This window comes from Pipistrellus kuhlii, unplaced genomic scaffold, assembly GCF_014108245.1.
Source record: "Pipistrellus kuhlii isolate mPipKuh1 unplaced genomic scaffold, mPipKuh1.p scaffold_m20_p_11, whole genome shotgun sequence".
NCBI lineage: Eukaryota > Metazoa > Chordata > Mammalia > Chiroptera > Vespertilionidae > Pipistrellus > Pipistrellus kuhlii.
In genome coordinates, this window is record NW_023425416.1 from 50,440,880 (window position 1) to 50,463,099 (window position 22,220).

General features: G+C 64.4%; 1 protein-coding gene across 9 annotated transcripts in view; it reads left to right on the top strand.

The window, feature by feature from the left end:
• The window catches only part of ITPR1 (inositol 1,4,5-trisphosphate receptor type 1), a 137,195-nt gene that overhangs the window by 89,594 nt on the left and 25,381 nt on the right, over nucleotides 1-22,220 (top strand). For 4 of the 9 annotated variants that reach the window (XM_036432132.2, XM_045579513.1, XM_045579514.1 and 1 more), the window contains 6 exons: nucleotides 4,345-4,380; nucleotides 5,258-5,308; nucleotides 8,815-8,947; nucleotides 9,994-10,184; nucleotides 19,316-19,496; nucleotides 21,109-21,362. In XM_036432132.2, coding sequence (XP_036288025.1) covers nucleotides 4,345-4,380; nucleotides 5,258-5,308; nucleotides 8,815-8,947; nucleotides 9,994-10,184; nucleotides 19,316-19,496; nucleotides 21,109-21,362 — 846 coding nt within the window. The remainder of the gene's footprint in view (nucleotides 1-4,344; nucleotides 4,381-5,257; nucleotides 5,309-8,814; nucleotides 8,948-9,993; nucleotides 10,185-19,315; nucleotides 19,497-21,108; nucleotides 21,363-22,220) is intronic. The other 5 variants (XM_036432127.2, XM_036432129.2, XM_036432130.2 and 2 more) reach the window with 3 other exon arrangements.

Consider the following 22,220-nt stretch of genomic DNA (forward strand, 5'->3'; position numbering starts at 1 on the left):
TTCCCTCAGGAAGGGAAGAGCTCAGAGAGGTTAAGCCACTGGGCTTGGGTCACACAGCTAAATGGCACTAAACTAGGACCAGCACAGACTTTTCCTTCCTGCGGGGCTGAGCAGGAGCTGGGAAACACAGCAGGCTGTGCAGGGAGGGCTCCTGGGCCAGGGGACAGCCCGCTTTCTGCACGTCCAGTGTCGCCCCTCCCGGGTCCTGAGCCACAACCCCCCACACCAAGCCCCACCCGCATGGCCCTCAGGCTCCCTCCTCCTCGTTGGAAACACCCGCTGCTGTGGATTCCCTCTGGAGAGGGCGCTGGGGCTGTTTGCTTCCCTGCACGCTGGGTCTGGAAAGGCCGGTCCTGGTCGGCGCCTGGGGCTTCGCTCATGGCTGCTGCCCTCGGAGTGAGGAGTGACGGGATGTGTCTGCTGCTCAGGATGGAAGGGGGGCCAGGGTGCCCCCCGCGGAGCCCGGGGAAGCAGGGGTGTCTAATCGTCTGCAGGAGACAGAACCCTGTCTGTTCACGAAGGAAGCCGTCCTGGCAGCGCTCGGGCTCTTTGAAAAGGTCCCTGAGGAAGCAGCTGTGGCTCCCTCTCCCTCGTTGCCCTGGCAACCCTCCCCGCCCTGGGACACTGTCCCCAGGCGGCAGCCTTCCTGCCAAGGCCTGTGCTGGGAACTCCCGGCTCCCCCGTCCGGGGCTCTGCACAAGCCCAGTGTTGGGGTTCCTGCTGGTGGGGGGTTTGGGAGGAGAGGCCTCTGCAGAAACAGCACACCAGCCCCGGGCGCACTGTGACCTGGGGTCTTGGGGTCCCCATGGTGAAGGCCACGGCCCTTGGGTGTAAAGCCAGCAGCTTCGGGAGTGGCACCCAAACACTAGCTCGGGGGCTAGTGGTTCCCTGTGGAGATGGCCAGGGTGTAGGTCCGTGCTAAATGCGAGCTCCCCCCCACACACACACATACACAATCCCCCGAAGAGAGGTGCAGGAAGGAGAAATGGGGTAACCAGAGCGTGTCCTCGGGGAACCTCGGACCAGGGTCAGGAGGTCACGCGGCCACATGAAGTCCTGTGTGGACTGAAGGGCGCCTCCGGGGAAGTGCACCAGCCCCCGAGCCAGAGCCGCCACGGTTCATGCGTGTGTCTTGGAGAAGGACTTGTCCCGCCATGTGCGGGGCCTGGACCTGCTGCCCTTGCGTGCACTTGAGAGAAGATCCCGCCTCATCCCTGTCACCTGGGACCCAGAACTCCTGGAGTCCCTGGAGCTGGCCAGCACCCGCCTTCCTGCCCCGCCCCAGAGAAGCTCCCTGCAGCCCTGCCTGGAGGGCGGCAGCCAGCTCATCCCACACCTTGGCTTCTCCCAGGAGCCAAGCTCAGAGGAGAGAAGCAGGGCGTTACTCTGTGTCACCAGGAGGGGGCGCGCTCGTGCCACCAAGGCCACGCCATGTCCTACTTTCCCAGGCCGAGCGCTGCGCGGGCAGGCTGGGCACCTGCCAGCATCCAGGCGGCTGTTACATAAGCGCGCCTTTTTCCTGGAATTTAGGCTCATGCTGATGTGTGACCTTCAGCGCCGTTGCCAATAAGGCCGAGGCTGTTTACTGCTCCCGCTGGCGGCCCGGGCAGGGCGAGGGCAGGGCCTGGGAGCCTCACGCTCCCCCCCCCCCCTCTCTCTGTCTCATGCTCAATGGTTCCATAATGATGGGAGTTGTGTAACGGAGTCAAGTGGGAACGCGTGGGGGTTTCCTCAGTGAATTTGAGTTCCCGTGGACTCGCCCTGTACGTGGGGGGGAAGCTGCGTCACTTGACTGCTGGTTTTGTTCTAAAACAAATGTCCGTGTAAAGGGATGGGTAGGCGGGGGGGCTTGAGCACAGCTCTGCTGACAGGCGAGGCGGCCCATGTCCGCTCAGGTGTTCTAGTGGGTCCGTCCACTCCCTGCTCTGCGTGCTGAGTGGAGGGGGGGGGGGGGAGCTGGAGACGGACCCGGGGTTAGAGATGAGGACTTCCCTTTGACGTACCTGGGTCGTAAGGCAGTGACATTTCTCAGCGTGAAGAGGCAGTGGAGGTCCATCGTTGGTTTCCAAGGTCAAAGCCAGGCCACCTCCGGTTGTTGTGGAGCACCTTGATGGGGGCTCAGCACCTAGGGGTGGGCCTGAGGGGGGGAGGTGAGGCCTGGGCCTCCAGGCTCGCCCATTTCCTCGACGTGTGCCCTCTCGGTGCGTGGCCATGGAGATGACCTCACGTGTAAAAACACTCACTTCGGTAATAAAATGTGCTGAGAAGGTCACTCCAGCATTTACCAAACACGCTCTCCTGCTCTGGGGATTACGTGCTGTTTGTGTGGCTGCGGTCTGATGTGAACATAGCTTATGGGTACGATTCTATTTTTCAAAACTGGGCTTGCTGCCGTCAAATGACCACCTCCTCCGGAAGCAGGGCAGGAGTCCCGGGGGAGGCGGCGTGGAGAGGCTGTGGGGTGAGGGTTGTGTGTGCGGTTATGTGCCAGGTGTTTGCTGTCCCCCGCTGCGAACGGCGTCTGTCCTCGCGGGTGACAGAGCGCCTGCCCGTCAGGAGTTATGAAATGAAGTTTACTGAAAATACAGCAGGCATTACGCAATGTCTTCGCCGGAAGGAGTCTGCTGAATCTCTCCTGAGCCAGGTCAGGGGGCAGGAGCCCAGCACAGGGGGCAGCTCTGGGTGGCACGGAGATCCCGGGGCCGCCAGAGGGCGGGTCCCACAACCCCCATCCAGGGCCCTGGTGTTTTCGTTCTGCCTCGTGAGCGGACAGCGTGAGGCAGCGATCCCAAAGCTGCAAACCGCCAGCCCTGCCTCCAAATCCTCTGTGAAATGGTCAAGGAAGAAAAGAGAATTCAGCCCTGGCCGGTGTTGCTCAGTGGATAGAGCGTCGGCCTACAGGTTGGAGGGTCCCAGGTTCGATACCAATCAAGGACACATTTCAGGGTTGTGGGCTCGATCCTCAGTGTGGGGCGAGCAAGAAGCAACCGAGGTATTATTCTCTCTCATCATGGATGTTTCTCTCTCTCTCTCTCTCTCTCTCTCCCTTTCCCTTCCTCTCTGAAATAAATGAAAACTTTTTTTAAAAAAAGAACATTTTTTCTATCTTGGAGGGTCGACCACCAAATGGGTGGTTGAACTGCACCGACAGCCCCGAGTCTCACCGCCCATGCCCAGCTCCCAACCCCTGCCCGCCACCACAGCACCCTGCCCGCCACCACAGCACCTGCCCCCGCATGCCCTGTCGCTGGGGCACCTCCAAGGAGACCAAGGTCACTGCTCACGGCCTGAGCCTTGGCCTCTGCCCAGGACCCCTCCCGCACCGTGAACCAGCCGGCCCTGCCCGGTGCGGGCCTGGTCCAGGAGCCCTGGCAGGAGGGCCCGGCAGTCCCATGGGGCATCAGCCAGCCTGCTGAGGGCTCTGCCTGCACGGGGGCGTGGCCTTTTCTCCGGCCCCACCTCCTTTTAGCCACGCCCACCCTCGCGGGACCCAGGTTTCCCTGGGGCCCCTCTTCTCCCTCTGGGATGGTTTGGAAAGAAGGAGGTGGAGGAGTGTCAGCATGGTCTGCAGGAGTGGGGCCTGGACTCCAGTTTGGGGAGTCCTGAGAAGGCACTGGGGGTAGCCCTGCCCACAGCAGCCTTTCTCCCCAGAGATGTCTCAGGGGGGCGGGTCCTCAGCCTCCGAGACAGGCACGGGGTGGGGACGGGACACGGGACATGCCTGCACCCATGGGAGGCCCCGGCAGGGAGTGGGGATGACAGCACCAGGCCCTGGGGGGGCACTGCCCAAGCCCCTCCTGTCGGCACCACCCCTCCTCCCGCCCCAGCCCCCGTGTGTGCACTGTCTCTGTCTTCCTCCCTGTGGATGGACCTTTTTGAAATATATATGTTTTATTAATAATATAAGAGAGAGAGAGAGAGAGAGAACCATCAATGATGAGACTCGTGGATCAGCTGTCTTACATGCCCCCGACTGGGGACTGAGCCCACAACCCGGGCCTGGGCCCCGATGGGAATCGAACTGTGACCTCCTGGTCATAGGTCCACGCTCCTCCCCTGGCCACGCGGGGGCTGGCCTCCTTTGTCAGAGGCGTTTCCGTCTTGGTGGTGGGCTCTGCTTTGTTTCTCTCCGTGTAACACGCTTCCCCTCTCAGGCCGGGGCGCCCCAGGGCAGCAGGTTCCGGTCCCTGTAACAGGGAGAGGGTCTCCCCTCAACAGCGCCCCCTGTGGGCACAGGCCCCTCGCTGTGACCTAGCCGCTGTGCGTCTGCGTGTCCTTCCGTGTCCGTCCCGGCGTGTGTGGCCCTGGGCGTGCCCTCACTAACCTCTGTCTCTCCCTGACCAGCTGCCACCGGCCCCGGACCCCGAGAGCAACACAGAGGTGTGTGCGCCCGGCCGCGGGGGCCCCTCTGTTGTCCTGAGTGTCTGCTTTGTCATGGCGACGTGTGTGTCTGTCCGGACCGGAGCGGGGTGTGCGGGGATAGTCTGCGGCCTGGCCGGAACTGGGGTGGCGCCCGGGGTAGGAGAAGGTCCTGAGGGGCTGGGGCAGGTTCGGGGGAGGCCCGGAGCCCACACCCAGCACCGCAGCCTCCACCGCTCCCCGGGGCCCTGGGACGCAGCCCTGTCCGTCCATGAAGCAGGCTCTGGGCCCGGGCAGGGAGGTGCGTCCCCCGAGCCGAGCCCGAAGGGGCTGCGCAGAGCTGGGTCTCAGGTGCGCGGCGCCCTGGCACCGACCACACTCCTAAGGGGCGCTGGGCCCTGTGGGCTCCCAGAGCCCAGAGGAGCTTGGGGGGGCACGTGGGCCAGGCTCCCCGTCTGCTGCCTGAAACCCCGGGTGAGAACGGGAGTGGGGGCAACAGGCCGCCCCCCCGGCCACCTCACCAGCTCCCTCGCCGCCGATGAAAATGCGGGCGCTGGTGGGCCGGGGAAAGCCACTCTCCGTGTCCGTGTCTGCTGGCATGTCTCGTGGATGTTCTCATGCATGCGCCATGTGGGGGTGCATGTCTGAGCCGCGGGGACCTGCCAGGTTGAGTTTGTGTTATGTACAGATACATGACATAAAGCTTCATTCCATCATCTTCAAAAAAATCAGCCAAACATCCGTGTGTCTGCTCGCCTTCCACCGTCAGGGGTGGGTGCGGGGCGAGGCGCTGTCCCCGTGAACGGGCGCTCGTGTCCGTCCGGGAGAGAGCGCCCTCCGTGTGAGCGAGCGCCCAGGGCCGGGGCCAGAGCTTAAGACGGGATTTCTGCGTGTTTAGCAGGAGGCGGAGCCGAGTCCCCCGCTGAGGCAGCTGGAGGACCACAAACGGGTACGTAGCGGTCGCGGGGGTTAGTCTCGGAGGCCGAGGTGCTGGTGGGCGTTGTTAGGGCAGGATCGGTCAGGCCCCGTCACAGCCACTCACAGGTCAGACCCACCCGCACCCAGCGGGCCCCAGACGGGGACCCTGTCCGCCACCCAGGCCGCTCTCCTTTCTCCGGCAGCTTCCACGCAGCTGCAGTCTTGCATCCCTTTCTCTGTGAGTGACCGGTGGTCGTTACGGGTGGTTTATCCTGGGACAGAAGTGTCTGCGGCCCTGCCCAGGGCAGAGGCGGCCAGAGGGTCTGTGATCTCCCTGCCGGGTGCAGGCCGGCCAGCACGCACTCCCCGGCTCCGCGGTGACTCCCGCACAGCTCTGGGTCCCTGCTTTTGTGCGGGTCTCCCTCCGGCGGAGCGTCTTCTCTGAGTCTTAGACGGTCGGCAGCTGCCTCAAGTTCCACGGGTTCCCTCGTGGCTTGTCATCGCTCCCCTGGGACGGGGACGGCCGAGGGAGTGTGGTGTCCAGGTGGGCGAGGCCCCGGGAGGGGTGCTCCCCGCAGGCGCTGACAGGGGGAATCTGGCACGCCATTCCCACTGCCTGGGCCTCGGTTTCTTCTTCTGTGGAATGGGCATGAACAGCCTCCATCCCTTGGGCAGTCTGTGGACTGTGCCCACGAACGCTCGGCGGGCGGTGATGAGGGGCGTGAATGGTGCTGGCCGGTGTTTGCGGGCACCGGAGACGCCTCGGTGGTTTTGCGGAAACAGGCGTAGGCAGAGGAGGCGATTCTAAGCCGAGTGCTGAGGCGGGGCAGAGGCCCGGTCAGGGTTTTCCGTGACTGGTGCCTGAGAAGCCCAGGCCACTGCCCCCGGGCGCCTGACAGCACTGACCCGTCCGGGCCCCGTCCCCACCCGGCTCCTTAGACACGGGTTTCCGTGACGGACGCGGAGCTTGGCTTCCCGGCCCACGTCACTGTTTTCCAGGACACCCTCGGGGTGCAGGGACTCCCCCCTGCTCTCCGCCTTACGCGGCGATGTGCGGCCGGAGACATACGCCTGCCGTGGGCTGCACACGGCAGGTGTGAGCCGCCGGCGAGGCCAAGCTCTGGGCGGCGCCCAGCGGATCTCCTTTGTCCTGTGGGGCCCACTGGCTCCGAAAGCAGGCTTCCCCTCGAACCCATGGCTCCACACAAGGACCTGCAGGGCCTGCAGCCATGCCCACCCCTTTCTTCCTCCGCCCCCTCCTCCTCAGCATCTCCTTTCACAAAAAGGATGCATCTCACTTGGCTTTCCCAAAAGAAACCCCGCGCGCCTGGTTTCCATGCCGCTCGTTCGCCCGTTCATCGCTTGTTTGTGGAGAGAAGGGGTGCACTGATCCAGAGCCTCCCGCGAGGGTGGCGGGGGAGACGCTGCGGGTGGTTGTGCACAGGTGGGCTTTTTCCCGTAATGAGCACGTGTCATCTTATCTCCTGGGGAAAAGTGCCCGGGTTCCTGCCTCAGTTGCTATGGTAACAGCGAGGGCTTCTCTGCAGAAGGACAGGCAGCGTGGCGAGGGGAGGGGAGGCCCTGGCGACGGGAGGTCCTGAGCGCATTCCCAGGCCCCGGCCGGGGTAGGTTCTCCGTCTCCGCTTCTTCAGGCCGCACTGACCTTGGTCTTACCCGTGACTCTGGGCACCACACGGAGCAGAAGGTCTGGCCTGTGCCGGGGCCTCGGGGAGCCCGTGGGGATGGCCCTGCCTACAACCATGCAGCCTGTGCCCTCCAGGTCTTGCCTGAGGCTGCGGAGGCATCTGCCTTGTCTGCGGCCCCGGTTCCAGCCCAGGCACCGCCTCTCAGTGAGAGGGTCCAGTGAGGGGCAGGCTGCTCTGCTGCCATCCCTCCTCGCATGGGAGCTCCAGGTCTGCGTCCCGGAGGGGCGTCCCCAGGACGTAGGACGAGTCCCCAGAACTCCCATGCCACCGCCCGTCAGGGTAACCGGGGCGGCAACCTGTGCGCTCCCTGGTCCCGGCTCAGTGGGCCTGGGCCAACCTAGCGCCATCCTCTTGGGTTGATGTGCGCAGTGGGTGGTGCGAGGGGGTCCCGGAGGCCTGAACACCAGCCGACCGACTTGACGCCACAGTGTGGTTTCCGAAGCCATGAACACACGCCCTGAAAGCAGCCCCTTTAAGCAGGGCCTGGGAGCGGCCTGGGGGCCCCTGGGGAGCGCGCGGGGCTGGGCTTGTGCTGTCGGCTGGGGAGGAAATGAGCTTCCCAGCGAGTGAAAGCAGCTACAGGGAGAGGCGTTTGTGGGTGGAGGGGAGAGAGAAACCGGGCTTGTTTTATTCCCTGAACTTCCATTTAAGAAGCAATTCTGCCCCCTCCCCGCCCCCACTGCTCTCTCTCCCGTGCGCCCATCCAGTCCTCAGGAATCTTTGACCAGCGTCTTGCAGGGACAAAGGGGAAGCCCCCTGGGACCTTAGGGGGTTGCCCCTGGCTGCCCACCTCCCTGCGGGCACTCCCTCTCCTGTCAGCCCTTCTCTCCCCCCTCCCCCCCCTCCAATCTGGTTTTGCATACAGCTCCTGGCCTATTCTGGGAGCTTGTTTGCAAATCCTGTGAGTTCTGCTGACTCCGTTACAGCTGCAGGTCTTGGTGGAGGGGAGAGACCTGTGTGTGTCAGCACCTCCCTGCCTCTGCGGCGTCCCACCTGCTCCGCCGAGGTCCCCAGGCGCCCCACCCCGCCCTGTCCTTGGGAAGGAGTCTCGGCAATCCGTGCCGCCTTTGGCCTTTAGAAACCTCCAGACCGAGAGGCGGCTGGCGGCCCCTAGCGAGACGGCACTGGTCGCAGCGCCCGCCGCCTCTCCTCCCTCCAGGGCCGCAGCCCTCCGGGCGTCCTCTGCCGTGTGTGTCAGTACTTCTTACTGTGCACGATGGAGCCTCTTTGGAATCCGCTCGACAGCTCGGCCCGTGCCCCCTCGTGTCTATCACACACCTCCCCCCTCGCCCCCGTGGCCTTGGAGTCATCTCTTCCGCGATGCTTCTTTCTGATGGATGTCCGCTGTCGGCCACCCGCTTACTCTCCGTCGCACAGTCTTCCTTCGCCGCTCGGCCCAGGGACGGTTCCCATAGGAAGGCCCGCTGTCAGCTTCTCATCCCATCGACGCGGACTCCTTGCGTCCTGTTCCCCGGGGTCTGGGGAGGGAGCCCTGGGCCTGGGGTCAGGTGCTCTGTGGGACGTGACCTCAGCGTTTCCCTGGCGTCCGGTTCTGATGGGCTGACCCCAGGGGACCGCTGGGTTAGTTTTTGTTTAGCGCTCGCTGCCTTCAGGGGACAGGGCCTCGGAGCGTGGACAGTCTGGGTGGCTCCTTTTTTATGCCCTGGTTCCCGAGAAACGATGGGGGAGCTCACCACGAGTTTCCTGACGCCATCATTAATCATTCATCTGCCTGCCACCCCCACCCTACCCCACCCCGCGCATTCCACCGGTGAGTGCTCGGTTATGCGTGAAATCCTGAAGCTGACTTTGTTATCCTGTTTGAATGCAGGGTGAGGCGCTCAGGCAGATTTTGGTCAACCGTTACTATGGCAACGTCAGGCCTTCGGGAAGAAGAGAGAGCCTCACCAGCTTCGGCAATGGCCCGCTGTCGCCCGGAGGAGCCGGCAAGCCCGGGGGCGGAGGTAGGCGCACGGCAAGCTGGCGTGGGCGCTGCGGGCCGCCTGACGGGGACATGCTGACCAGTGATTTCGGGGTGCAGGTGGATTTTGAGCAGCTTGTCCTGGTCCTTAGCTTCTCGCCCGGAAGTTCTCAAGCACAGTTTCCTCCCACAACATCTCCAAACAGTCCCTGGTTACTTTCCATGGGGAGGCCTCTCCACAAATATGAGGGCCCCTGGGGAGGCCCCGGGGAGGCCCCGGGGCGTCGGGGACAGTCTGCCTCCAGGAGAAGCGCAGGGGGGGGGACCAGCTGCCACCTGCAGGAGAGACCAGAGACCGAGGCCTCGGTGGCCAGAGCAGGAGGTGGCGGCGGCATCTGAACTGAGTTCCCTGTTTTTTTCTGAAATCGATCGGCCCGTATTCCCACAGACAGAGTCTCTGTTTTTGCCATTAATGGGGCAAGGGAAGTTCTCAAACAGACACTTCCAAACGCAGGCCCAGCTCCCTGACGGCGTGAGCCTCTCTGAAGGTCACCGCCACGGGAGCTTCCTTGGTTTTGCTCACGACCCGTCCCCAGCTCCTGGCTCCACACAGCACAGCGTTGCTGAGTGAGTGAGTGAATGAGTGATGAATGAATGAAGGAACGAACAGATATTGTTAGGGTTAGGGTTAGGGTTAGGGTTTTGTGAGCGGGTGAGTTTGCCAGGAGGGTTTGTTGGAAAGAGGGCTGACGTGGTCGCTGTGGGCTGTGCATGCTCAGGAGGGTTCGAACGAGGGTTTGAGTTGAGTCTGTCACTGCCCCAAGCCTTTGTCTGCTGGCGGGAGGGAGCATCTCAGCTGGGAAAGCCGGGCTCTCTCCGTCCCATCTGCCGGGTGCAGGTACCATCTCCACCTCCAGGGGGCGTCCGCTGGCAGGCGACTTCCCCTCTGTGCAGGCAGCACCGGCTGTTACATGGCGGAGGGGAAGGAGAGGAAGCCATTGACGTGTGGACCTGTGACCTGTGGCCCAGTGTGACCCAGTGAGTGTCCTGCGCCGATGTGTCAGTGAGAACCATCTTCCCTCACCCCAGGGGGCAGCTCCGGGTCCAGCTCCGTGAGCCGTGGCGAGATGAGCCTGGCCGAGGTCCAGTGCCATCTGGACAAGGAGGGGGCCTCCAACCTGGTCATCGACCTCATCATGAATGCGTCCAGCGACCGCGTCTTCCACGAGAGCATCCTCCTGGCCATCGCCCTTCTGGAAGGCGGCAACACCACCATACAGGTAGGGAGGCAGGGGGCCCCGGGTGTGGCTGTGGGTGCGGCTGTGATCTCAGGTGTGGGTGTGGCCATGGGCGTGGCTGTGGGTATGGGTGTGGCCTTGGGTGTGGCTGTGGGTATGGGTGTGGCCTCAGATGTGGGGGTGGCCACAGGCATGGCGGTGGGTATGGGGGTGGCCTTGGGTATGGGTGTGGGTATGGGTGTGGCCTCAGGTGTGGGGTTGGCCAGGGGCTTGGCTGTGGTGTGGCCTTGGGTGTGGCCATGGGCTTGTGTGTGTGGCTGCCGGCTGGTCATCCCTGCCGAGCCAGGGGCACCTGTGCCGGGAGCCAGATACCGCGTGGTGTGGAGACTCGGTGTGAGCAGCAGCTGGTATTGGAGCAGGACGTGTTCATCCTGTGAGATGAACTCTGACCTCTGGCTGTGTCGCGCAGTCGGCACTCAGACTTGGTTCCAGAGCAGGAGTTCCGTTTACACGCGAGTGACATGCTGAGCGTGTGCAGAGGGAACTGGCCGACCTGGGGCGGAGCTGGCTCCTGGACGCACAGTTCCCATCCCGGTCATGGTCGCGTCACAAGGTGACCATGGGGATTAGACGTGTGAGCTCCTTAGAGCCCGGTTCACACAGCCGTGCTGCCCGGTTCACACAGCTGTTCTCGGTGAGAACACAGCGGAGGAGACCAGAGCCAGGGGCCGGGACAGGGTCGAGAAAATGGGAAAGCTCAGGACTCCTGCCGGGGCCGGTGGTAGATGTGAGGGTCAGCGATCGGGTGAGAGGTGGGCGCCCCGCTGGCTCTCCAGGCCTCGGGGAGTCTGGCCAAGCAGCGCGTGAAGGCACCGGGGCACGTGGGGCGGGCTGGCAGGGCGGGTGTTGGCAGGGGCGGGGGCTGGCGTGGTGCCGTGCACTTCACAGTGTACCCTGCCGGGTGGCACCGCACACAGAAGCTGTTTTTCCTTCAAGTTCTTTATCTTGTAAAGCAATTATGAATATTAGTCTCATGTTTTCACACATTTATTACTCATTCGCTCAGGCTCCAGATGAAATGCCACGGCTGCGCTCAGCGCTCAGCCGGGGAGGGCCGCTTCCTCTTCAGGGAGCGTGTGCGCCGCCGTGGGCGGGCCTGGGCGCCGCGGGTGCCTGCCGGGACCGGAACCGGGACCGGAACCGGGACCGGGACCGGGACCGGGACCAGGAGGGCGCGGTGCCGAGGACGCTCTCCCTCCTCTCCTCCCCCTCCGGTGACCTGGGCCTAACCCCTGCCTCCCTCGACCTGTGCTTTCAGGAGAATGTGTTCTGGCCTCTCAGTGACACTGAGGCCTCTTGGCCCCGCTTCTCTCCGGAGAAGATGACGCGGGGCCGGCCGAGGCCAGCTGAGGACGGGCTCCCAGCCCCGGCCTGAGTCAGAGCTCCCTCCTGCTCCCCTTGCTGGCCTGGCTTTGGAGAAGCCGGTTCAGGTGTGAGGGACCAGCTGGGAGCGTTGAGACCCTGCCGGGGTCCGCCGAGGCGGGCAGTGCCAGCCGGTCCCCGCCGCCTCACGTCCTGCTCTGACGGCCTCGGCTCAGCAGGCACTCACCGGGGCCGGGGGGGCTCCCCTACATTCGAGTGTCTCTGACTCCGTCTGGGAGCAGGACACGCTGTCGTCTGAAAGCAAACTCAGCACCTTCGTGCTGTTTGGTCGGAACTCAGACTTGGTTCCCGCCGTGGGCTCCGTGTGCCGCCGGGAAACGCTGCGCACCGAGCGGGCGCCCCCGGCCGGGCAGGTTAGACGTGGTGCACGTTAGTACCGAGTAGACACAGTGTCCCCAGGCCGTGTGCGCCCCGTAGAGGTCGTGTTCACGTCTCAGACTCGTCAGTGGCTATGGCTAGACAGCTCTCCACCTTCCCTGGGAGACTTCAGGAAGAGCAAACCGCTCTGAGCTAACCGGTGAGCTGGGCGGGTCAGCAGATGTGGCGGGGAGAGGGGAGAAGGGATGCGTGGGAGAACCCAGCCCTGCCCCTGGAGGGGCTCCCTGGGGCCCTGGCCTTCTGTTCCGGGCGTCACTGCCCGCACCCAGAGGGCGCAGCGAGCAGGAACCAGAGCTGCGAGGGAGGCTGCAGCCTGGCCGGGCGCCTCTCCCGGGCTGCGTCATCCGCTACCTCATCCCCCGAAGCTTGGAAATGCTGGGACACCACATTGGCACGGTGCCTCCTGGGGACAACGTCCCCAAACCTCCCAGCATCCCTGTCCCACCCTGGCTCCTCTGAGGTGGGATATCCGAGGACCAGTGCTGCCTCCAAGTCCCTCTCCCCGGGCCCTCCGAGCGGCTCCCCTCCAGGCAGAGCCCTCGGGTGCCCCAGGGGTGGCTGAAGAGCCACCTGTGCTGTTTCTCCCCCTGGGTGCCACCCCTCTGCCACCCTCAGCAGAAATCTTCCTTCCTGTGCCGCGTCTGGCAGCAAGAGGGAGGCTACCAACTAGCATTTGCTTCTGAATTACTGTTTGGCCTGAGCCCTCGCCTGGCCCCTTCCCCGATGTCCCCCCCCCCCCCCAGCGCCTGCAGATCCCTCCCCTCCCTCTTCCCTGGGGCCGCCATCATGGGGAAGGGGCGGGCCGTGCACCTGGGCCCGTGGAGAGCGGCTTCTCGCAGATACAGCCACGTGGGGGGGGGGGGGCCGCGGGGGTGCTGAGGTGGTCACAGGGACCCGCACAGTGGCGGGGCCAGGAGACGAGCTGTTTGGGGCAATTGCTTCCGGCTGCAGGAGCACAGAGCCTGCTCCGTGCCGGATGGCTGCCCACGCCGTCCCGGCCAAGCCCGGCTCCAGACACACCCAGCAGGGCTGTCTGAGCAGCACGTACACACTCGGCTTGGCAGAGGGCGGGTGCTCTGTCAGGCGCTCGGCTCCCCGGGGAGAGGCGGGGAGGGGCCACCCCGGGCCCTCGCTCTGCACGCCTGGGCTGCTGGTCGGCCTAGGGCTTCGGCTGGGGGCCCACGTGAGACGGACATCCCCCACCCCTGCAGAAGGCACCCGGGTAGGGGAGGGGCACGCCTGCCCTGACCCGTGGGCTGACCCCGTGGGCAGAAGGGCTGCTGGGCTTCCCTTTTCTGGAAGCGGAGGGCCCTGGGAGGAAGACCAGCCTCTGACACCCCCCGCCCCCCCAGCGGGAGGGCAGGCTGCAGTGGGAGCGAGTTACGTAAAAGGGAGTTGTTTCTGGCAGGGCGTCGGATGAGTCAGGCCTGCGTGGTGTCTTCTGACCTCGGGTCCTGTCTGTGGGAACGCTCCCAGCGCAGCCAGCGGAGGCGTCAGACCCGCGGGGGCTGGAGCCCTGGCAGCGAGCGAGGCGGCAGGTGGCCCGGCCCCATCGCCACCCCCGCCCCCAGGGGCTCTGCCCGCAGCTGAGGCCCAGCTGAGCCCGAGGTCTGAACAGGAGCTGAGCTGGTGGCCTGGGGTCGGCCAGGCGTGGAGGGGGGCAGCCTGGAAGGGAAGCCATGCCCGGGAAGGGGCGTGGCCTCCGGGCTGGAAACACCTGCATCAGATCCGCTGTGCCCTGCCCGCCCGCCTCAGACAGCTGGCCACCCAGTCCTCCCCCCGAAACGAGGGTGGGGAGCACAACCCCCCCCCCCCTCCTGCAGGGTCCAGGAATGAACCAGCCATGGGGGCACCATGCACAGCCCATTGACGCTGCAGAAATGGGGCTGGTTTTGTGCAGGGAGGGAGGCCCGGGTTCGAGCCTGGCCTCTGCCCCGTCCATCCTCAGGCAAAGTCCCTGCCCTCTGGCCTCACGAGTCCCAGGGCGCGGACACAGGGTTCACAGAGGTGCCTTGTGCAGGGTCAAGGTCACAGCTCTTAAAACGGGGTGGTGTCTTGTATTAATAAAGTTTTATTATTTAGGAGAGGGCTTCCTTTTACTGATGTGTTCCTGCCAAAACTCTGACATCTGCAGTTTTGCTTCCGGGTGGTGCCGTGGCCCAGCGGGCTGGGGTGCTGGTTCTCTGTTCACACTCGGTCCCCCACATCAGGGACACAGCTCTGAGGCAGGGGCTGCCGATGGTCACTCCGGCACGCTGTCTCTCTGGCTCCAAGTGCTCCGACCGCCTGGCTCCTTCCCTCTCGCCTTCTTTCTTTTTCCTCGGTCCTCCCTCGAGGACGTGTTCCCCCTGGATGTCTTATTTTAGGAAGGAAGCGGGAGAGAGAGGGGGGCACATCGATGTGAGAGACAAACGTTGGTCCGTTGCCTTCCATACACGCTGGCCAGGGGCGAACTCAGCCACTGGGCCTCCGCCAGGGCTCCTTCCTTTTTGCCCAAATAGTCCCTTGGCCACGCCCCGTCCCCTTCCTCTCGGGCCCGGGGAGCTGGCGTCGCGCTGGACAAGGGCCTTTTACGATTACCGATCTAAATCTGAGTTCGGAGGCGGAAGCTCGGTCCTCGGGAGCAGTGCCATCCTCGGGAAGGCGGGCCCTGGGTGGCCTCCCCTGAGCAGGCGACAGGTCCCCGGCTCCGCCCACCTGCCTCGCTGCCACTCCAAGGGACACACAGTTGGCCCCGGACCACGTGGCCCTCGGGCCTGGCCTGGCTTCAGCCGCCCGTGCCCACCTCCCCCGGCGCCGTGGTCTGTGGGCAGGGGCTCTCATTGGGAAGGGCACACCGCGTGGGCACCGGTGAACTGTAAACGTGGACGGGGGAAGCCGGCTGGCTCCCTGTGTGTCATGAATGGGTTTCCTCCGTCTGTGTCCTTTCGGGAGGAGTTCCTCCGCTCAGGGGTGACCTTGTCTCTGACACGGGAGGCTGCTGCTGGCTCACGCTTCGCTGAGTTTTCCAGAATCGGCGTTGTGAACCCCTGCACGGTTTCCGGGGCGGACGTGTGTGTGCACGTGCGTGTACGTGTGTGTGTGTATGTATATCTGTGTGTGTGCGTGTGTGTATGTATGTCTGTGTGTGTGCGTGTGTGTACGTGTGTGTCTCTGTGTGTGTGCGTGCATATGTCTGTGTGTATGCGTGTGTGTACGTGTGTGTCTCTGTGTGTGTACGTGTGTGTCTGTATGTCTATGTGTGCATGTCTGTGTGTGTGCGTGTGTGTGTCTGTGTGTCTGTGTGTGCGTGTGGCCCGCCTGACTTGTGTTTACAAGAGGAAGCGCCCCGTTTGGGTTTGTTTCCACACCGAGGCTCGGGCGCGGAGGGAACATGGTGTGTTCACGCCCCCTCAGTGTCAGCTGCCGCGGAGGCTGTACACTGTCACCGACAGCTTTCCGAGTAGATTTCCACACGGTTACCTGGCAACGGCACCACCAGCACGTGCTGCCCGGCCTCGCCGGGCGGGGGGACCCGCCAGGCCCCGGGGAGAGGCCGGGAGGAGAGGCCGAGGCCGGCGGCACCGCGGAGCCCGGAGGAGACGCCGGGACGGCTCCCGGGGCTCTGGCCCCCTGGGGTGCGCATTGCTGAGCAGCGCCCCCGCCCGGCGAGGGAGGGAGCCACAGCGGGGAGAGGGTCGCAGCACCCCGCACTGGGGTTGCGCGCTGAGCTGTTCTGACCCAGCAGAGTTCAGGGTAGCCTCCGTGATGTATTTTTTTAAAAATGTTTTTATTGAATTCCGAGAGGAAGGAAGGAGGAGAGACAGAAACATCGGTGATGCAAGAGAATCATGGGTCAGCTGCCTCCTGCACGCCCCACACTGGGGATGGAGCCTGCAACCCCGGCAGGTGCCCTGACCGGAATTGAACCCGGGACCCCTTCAGTCTGTAGGCCGACGCCCTGTCCATGTAGCCAACCCACCGGCCAGGGCGAGAGCAGGTTTGTTCAGACCCAAGGGGGCCTTGACCCTGAGGGTTCGCACCGCGGCCGTTACCCGGGGCTGGGCACCCTGGGGGCCCTCTGGCTCAGGACCCTGCGCTGGCAGGTGCTCCCCACGCAGACGGAAGTCCTCCCGGGCGGCGGGAAGGAAGCGCCCGGAGGAAAACAAGGTCATGCGCGGCCGGGGTAGGCACAGGCGTCAACAAAGAGCGGTTACATAACGGCTATTTATATCCGCGCGGTGCGGCAGCAGGCAGCGGGCGGGCGGGCGTCGCCGAGGGACTTAATGAGCTGCCGCTCCGCTCACCTTCCCGCGCTGGCGGGAGCCAGCTTGTGCCGGGACGTCAGCGAGGGATCCGGCTGCGGGTGGGCGGCCGGGTAGGTGGACGGCCGGTTGCCATGGCGCCTCTAGAGCACGCACCCCCTTCCGGCTCCTTCCTTCCCGTCTCCTCCCTCCTCGCTCTGGAGCGTCCAGGCTCCTCACACCTCCTCTGCGATCCCGGCCTGTCCCGGAAGCAGGACAGCCCTCCCTGCCTGCGAAGAGCTGGTGGGGGCGGCTCCGGGGCCTCGGAGGAGCTTGGGCCAAGGGGTACCTTCCCAGCCCCCCTCCCGGCCTCCATCACTTCCTGGGAGTCTAACCTCCCCCCACAGGCTCAGCTCCCCCACGCAGTGCCCACACCAGGCAGGTCCAATGGGGCCCATGGTGGCTGTGCCCCAAAGTGCCATTACCCGGCCGGCGTGGCTCAGTGATTGAGCGTCAACCTATGAACCAGGAGGTCAGGGTTTGATTCCTGGTCCGGGGCACATGCCCACATTGTGGTCTCAGTCCCTAGCAGGGGGCGTGCAGGAGGCAGCCGATCCATGAGTCTCTCATCATTTAAGATTCTCTCCCTCCCCACCCCCTCTCTCACCCTCTACCTTCCTCTCTGAAGTCAATAAAAACACATTTTAAAAAAAGGAAGAAAAGTGCTCTTGTGCCCCATGCACTGCCTGGCGCCTGTGCCCTGCATGGGGGTAGGGGTGGCCGTCTAGCCCACAAGGAGCTGGAGCCCCAGGCAGATGGGGGGGCGGGGTGCCCCGCAGGCAGAGCCCCGGGCACTGGGCAGCTGGGCACCTGAGGGCTGCAGGTGGGAGTGACTCCGCCTGGGTTTCCGGAGAAGTGGCTGCTCCGTCCAGTTCTCAGCAGGAACTAGAATTGCCCGTCTGAGACTCGCCAGGGAAGCTGAGGGCCGGACGCCTGTGCCCTGGCTGCCCGCCCCCCCCCCCCGTCCCCCACGAGCCCCCCATAGGGAGGTGACAAGGGCAGGTTCTTAGAAAAGAAAAAGCCGTGTCGTGAGGATGGGCTTTTCAAAAGCCACACACACAGCCCGCCCCAGCCGACCGTGCGGGCTGAGCCCTCCGAAGCCGGAGCCTGTGGAGCTGTCGCGGCTCCGACGTCCCCTTCCCCCCGCGGCACCTGCTGAAGTGCCCGGTCCGGACGAGGCCGGTTTCTCTCTGCCTGCAAGGACCGGGGCCTTTCCCTGGGGACACTGTCCTCGCGTGTCGGTGCGACTGTGCCCTCTCTAAAGCTGCCAGTCGTTCATCCCGGCCCGGGGCAACTCGAGGGCTCCCTGCCAGCCAGAACGTGGCGGGTGGGGTGGGGAGGGGGCTGCAGGGATGGGAGAACAGACGGCCCAGAGCACGGCCCTCGGGGTCCAGGCGGCCGGGGCCCCACAGGCTTGGGGCCCTCTGTGGGGCAGGCGCCCGCCGGGCTGACGGTGGCTGTCCGTCAGCGTGTCCTTGCCCCCGGCGGCCGGCCGTTGTTGTTTTCCTCTGGATTTTACGGCCGAGTGGCTGTGTTGTGTTGTTTTTCCACGGAGGCCTGTGTTTGCACGTCTGCATTCCATCCCTAGAAGAGTCCCAGGCCCTTCCCTCCTGTGTTCGTTTCGCTCTTCATGGTCCGCGATGCCCGCAGGGGCGGTCTCAGGGACGGTGCCCCCGCACCCCATGCCACTCTCCTCGCTCCCGGGGCGTAGCTCTCAGCTCCTGGGGGCAGAGCCGGAGGTTTGCCTCTGCCGCTTCCGGCCGTGACCTGCCCGGACAGCGTGTGCCTGAGTGTGCGGTGGGCACAGCGTGGTCAGAGGTCACAGGTGGTGTGCCTGTCCTGTTCGCCACTAGCGGGCCCTGGGGGGGCTTCGGGTCAGGCAAATGGGAGGGCGAGAGGTAGAGGCGTTAGGGGGCTTGGAGAAGCTGCGATTCCCGCTTTTCCTGGGATTGAAGCCGGGACCCTTCTGTGGGAAGGAGGGGGCGGTCGTGGAACTGGCAGAGCCCCCGGGGAGCACGTGCGCTGGGAGCTCTGCTTTGTTCTCCTGGAAGTGCGGGTGGTGTTTCTGTGTAAACAGCTCACAACACGCAGTGTTTGCAAAGCGCTAGGGAGAACAATGGAACCGAGCGCCCGCCAGCCGCCTCGTTGTAGCAGCAGTTGCACGCGGCCCACAGCAGGTCCGAGCGCGAACACACACGTAGCCGCAGATGCGGAGCGTCTTCGTCTGCACCCCCTCGGCTGTCCTCCCAGGCCCGCCCTGGACGCCCCCTTCCGTGAGGATTGCGGGGTCACCCTCGCCAGCTCTGGGCTCCGGAATAGATGTCTGTGGAGCGGCTGGGCGTGGTGACTCCCCGTGTCTCACCTGGGGACACGTCACCCTCACCAGTATGGAGGCAGCCTGCGGGACAGGGGGCTCTTACTCATCCGCCTGTGCCCACGGGGCTGTGCGAGGAGGAGGGGCCCGTGGACGTCCTTCAGCAAAGGGCTGGCCCTGCAGGAGTCGCCCAAACACAGTCTACCCTGGCCGGTTAGGTTCAGGGGTTGGAGCGTCAGCCCGAGAACCAAAGGGTTGCAAGTTCGCTTCCAGTCAATGGCACATACCTTGGGCGCAGGCTTAATCCCCAGCCCAGGGTCAGGGCACGGGCAGGAGGCAACCAATCAAAGTTCCTCTCTATCTCTCTCCCCCACACACACATACTCGCTCAAAATCGATGGAGAAATGTCCCCGGGTGAGGATTAGCACTTTATTTCCCCCGTTAACGCTGGTTCCGTGTGTGTGTGTGTGTGTGTGTGTGTGTGTGCAGGTGGCTGCTCCCGGTGGGCTAACAGGGGCCCCCCACACCTCCCTTAGCGTGCTGCCCTCCCCGGGGGGCCGCTCGGGCACCGACGCCCCAGGCTCAGCAGAAAACCTCAGGCCGAGGACCCGGACAGCCACGGAGCACCGAGCGATGTTAACTTTGGTCCGGCTCAGACCACGCGTGAGGTCCCGTGGCCGCGCCGGGTCTCCGTGAGGCGGGGCTGTCCGAGCGGGACCCGGTGCTGAGAACGAGCGTGTGTATCCCCTCGCAGCACTCCTTCTTCTGCCGGCTGACGGAGGACAAGAAGTCCGAGCGGTTCTTCAAGGTCTTCTACGACCGCATGAAGGTGGCCCAGCAGGAGATCAAGGCCACGGTGACCGTGAACACCAGCGACCTGGGGAACAAGAAGAAGGACGAGGAGACGGACAGGGATGCCCCTTCCCGGAAGAAAGGTGAGTTCCTCTCTACCTCTCTCCTCCCTTCCTCCCGCAGCTCCCCATCAGCTGGTCTGTGCGGCCCGAGGACATGCCTTCCTCCCTCTAGTTCTCCCGTGGCTTCGAGGCTCCAGGCCAGGCGTCTTCAAACTACGGCCCGCGGCCCACATGTGGCCCGCAGAGGAGTCTGATCCGGCCCGCCAGGTTTTTTGGGCAGTGAGCGCAGCCGAGGTGTTACAGTAGGAATTAGTAGTTCATATAGTCCGGCCCTCCAGCTCTCTGAGGGACCGTGATCTGGCCCCCACTTTAAAAAGTTTGAGGACCCCTGCTCCAGGCCGTAGGCGGCGGGGCTCCTGGGAGCAGACCCGGAGCCAGTGATCACGTGGCTCTCCCTGCGCAGCCGGGCGGATCCTGCCGCTTGGGAGGTTCCTCTTGTGCAATAAGCTCCCTGGCGTTCCTCTGGGTCCAACGCCAGGTGCTCCGGGGGGAAAGCCATCCGTAATCCTTTCCTGTAGCTTTCCGCTTCACGTGGGAGAACGCTGAGGGAAGCTGAGTCAGATGGCATGTCAGACCGGGGCGCCCCGTCTCTTGCAGGCGGAGTCTCCCTTGTTTCTGAGTTATTGTCCGTCTCCTCGGTAAAGGGGAGCAATACCTGGGAGGGACACACACACACACACACACACACACACACACACACGCCCGGTGTTGAGTCGATGGCCTTGAGCAGGTTAGCAGCCCCTCAGGCCTTGCTTTTGGGGCTGTGCCTGGGTTTGCAGCCACAGCACATCCGGCCTGGGGGCTTGCTGCCATCGTGCATTGTGGGATGCTTAGCTGTGGGTGTGGCCTCGACACGGCAGATGCCAGCAGCCCACCCACCCCCAACCAAAAGGTCCCCGGATGTTGCAAACTGTCCCCTGGCTGGGATGAGGGCAGAGTCACCCCATGGGTAACCACTGGTCTAGAACGGGGGTTGGGGACGGGGGGAGAGAAGAAAAGTTTGCTCTGTCTACTGGGTACTCCTGGGACCAGGCATCATTCAGTCCCCCCTGTAAAATAGGCAAAATTGTCCCCATTTCACAGATGAGGAAACAGAGGCCCAGGGCGGTAATGACCTTTTTGTGTGAAAGGCACGTAGGCAGTCGAGCCCGATGCGAACCCAGCAGCGTGGCTGCGGGGCTGGTGCTCCTGCCCTGAGGCCCAGTCCCCTCGCAGGGCGCTCTGAGGACGAGGCGTGGCACCTTTCAGGGCCTGTCACAGCACAGGCTCCGTCAGCCAACACCTCGGTGACTGTGGTCACTACTGCGGTCAGCCTCCTGTCAGCCCTCGCAGGAGCTTCTCTGGGTGAAGTTCACCCATTTTACAGATGAGGAAGCTGAGGCCCGAGGCCTAGATTCGGGCCTGACAGCCTGTAGTCGGGCTTTCCTCTCACACGTGAGAGTATGGATGAGGTCAGAGCGCGAGCAGGCTGGCTCGCCCGGCTCCGTTCCCATCCTTCCGGGGACGAGAGAGAGCTGTGTGCTGGGCGTCATCCTTCCTCGGGGGTCAGAGGACTGTGTGCTGGGCGTCACCTGGGGACTGCGGGCGGCGCCTGCACATGCGCAGCGCCCATGGGCTCCCGTTCGCCTCGCAGCCAAAGAGCCCTCAACGCAGATCACGGAGGAGGCCCGCGACCAGCTCGTGGAGGCCTCGGCCGCCACCAGGAAGGCCTTCACCGCCTTCCGCCGGGAGGCCGACCCCGACGACCACTACCAGTCCGGGGAGGGCGCGCAGGCCGCGGCCGACAAGCCCAAGGACGAGCTGGAGATGAGCGCGGTCATCACCATCATGCAGCCCATCCTGCGCTTCCTGCAGCTGCTGTGTGAGAACCACAACCGGGACCTGCAGGTGAGGCCCGGGTGGTGAGGTCTGGAGCAGAGGGACGATCTGAGGCAGGTGAGGCCCGGGGTGCTGAGGCCGGGGGCAGGGGAGGCCAGGGGCCTGCAGGGGAGGCCTGAGGCCTGGAGGGGAGGTCTGGGGCAGGTGAGGCCCGGGGTGGGGAACCCTGGGGCCTGCAGGTGAGGTCTGGGGCAGGTGAGGTCCGGAGCCTGTAGGGGAGGTCCAGGGGCAGTGAGGTCTGGGGCAGGTGAGGCCCGGGGCCTATAGGGGAGTTCTGGGGGCAGGTAGGCCCAGGGACACGGCAGCCGGACACGCCTGACACTCGGCTCCTGTCCCCCAGCCAGGGTCCTGGTGGGGAGGGTTCTGTGTCTGGGTGATGACACGTCCTGTCTGTCCTCCCCTCCATCCCCCTGGGACTGGGAGCATCCCTCCCCCTTGCTCTCCGCATAGTTACACATGTGTATCTGAGACAGGCCTGTGTTCGGCATCATAGGAGCACAGGTGGCACACGGGCGGGTGGGCGGGTGGCTGGCTGGGTAGAGAACATTCCGGACTTAAACACCTGCCACTCAGGAAGGCTGCTGCTGGGAGATGGGTGAGTGAGGGGTTCCGGGACGTTGCGCAGATGAGGGCTCACAGGCACTGGCTGAGCTGATCATTTCGGAAGTCCTCGGTCCCTTTTCTGCTGTCGTGCGGATGGTCGCGGGGCCCAGGGCGCTTAGAAGCTGGTGCGGAGTGTCGCCTCTGCTGTGTCTCTAGAGGAGGGCTGAGGTTCGGGGACCCGGGCGGGCGGGCAGAGCTGGACCCGGACCCAAGCCGTCCGCCGGGAGGGCCTGACTCTCCCTCCCGGTGTCCCCACCAGCAAAG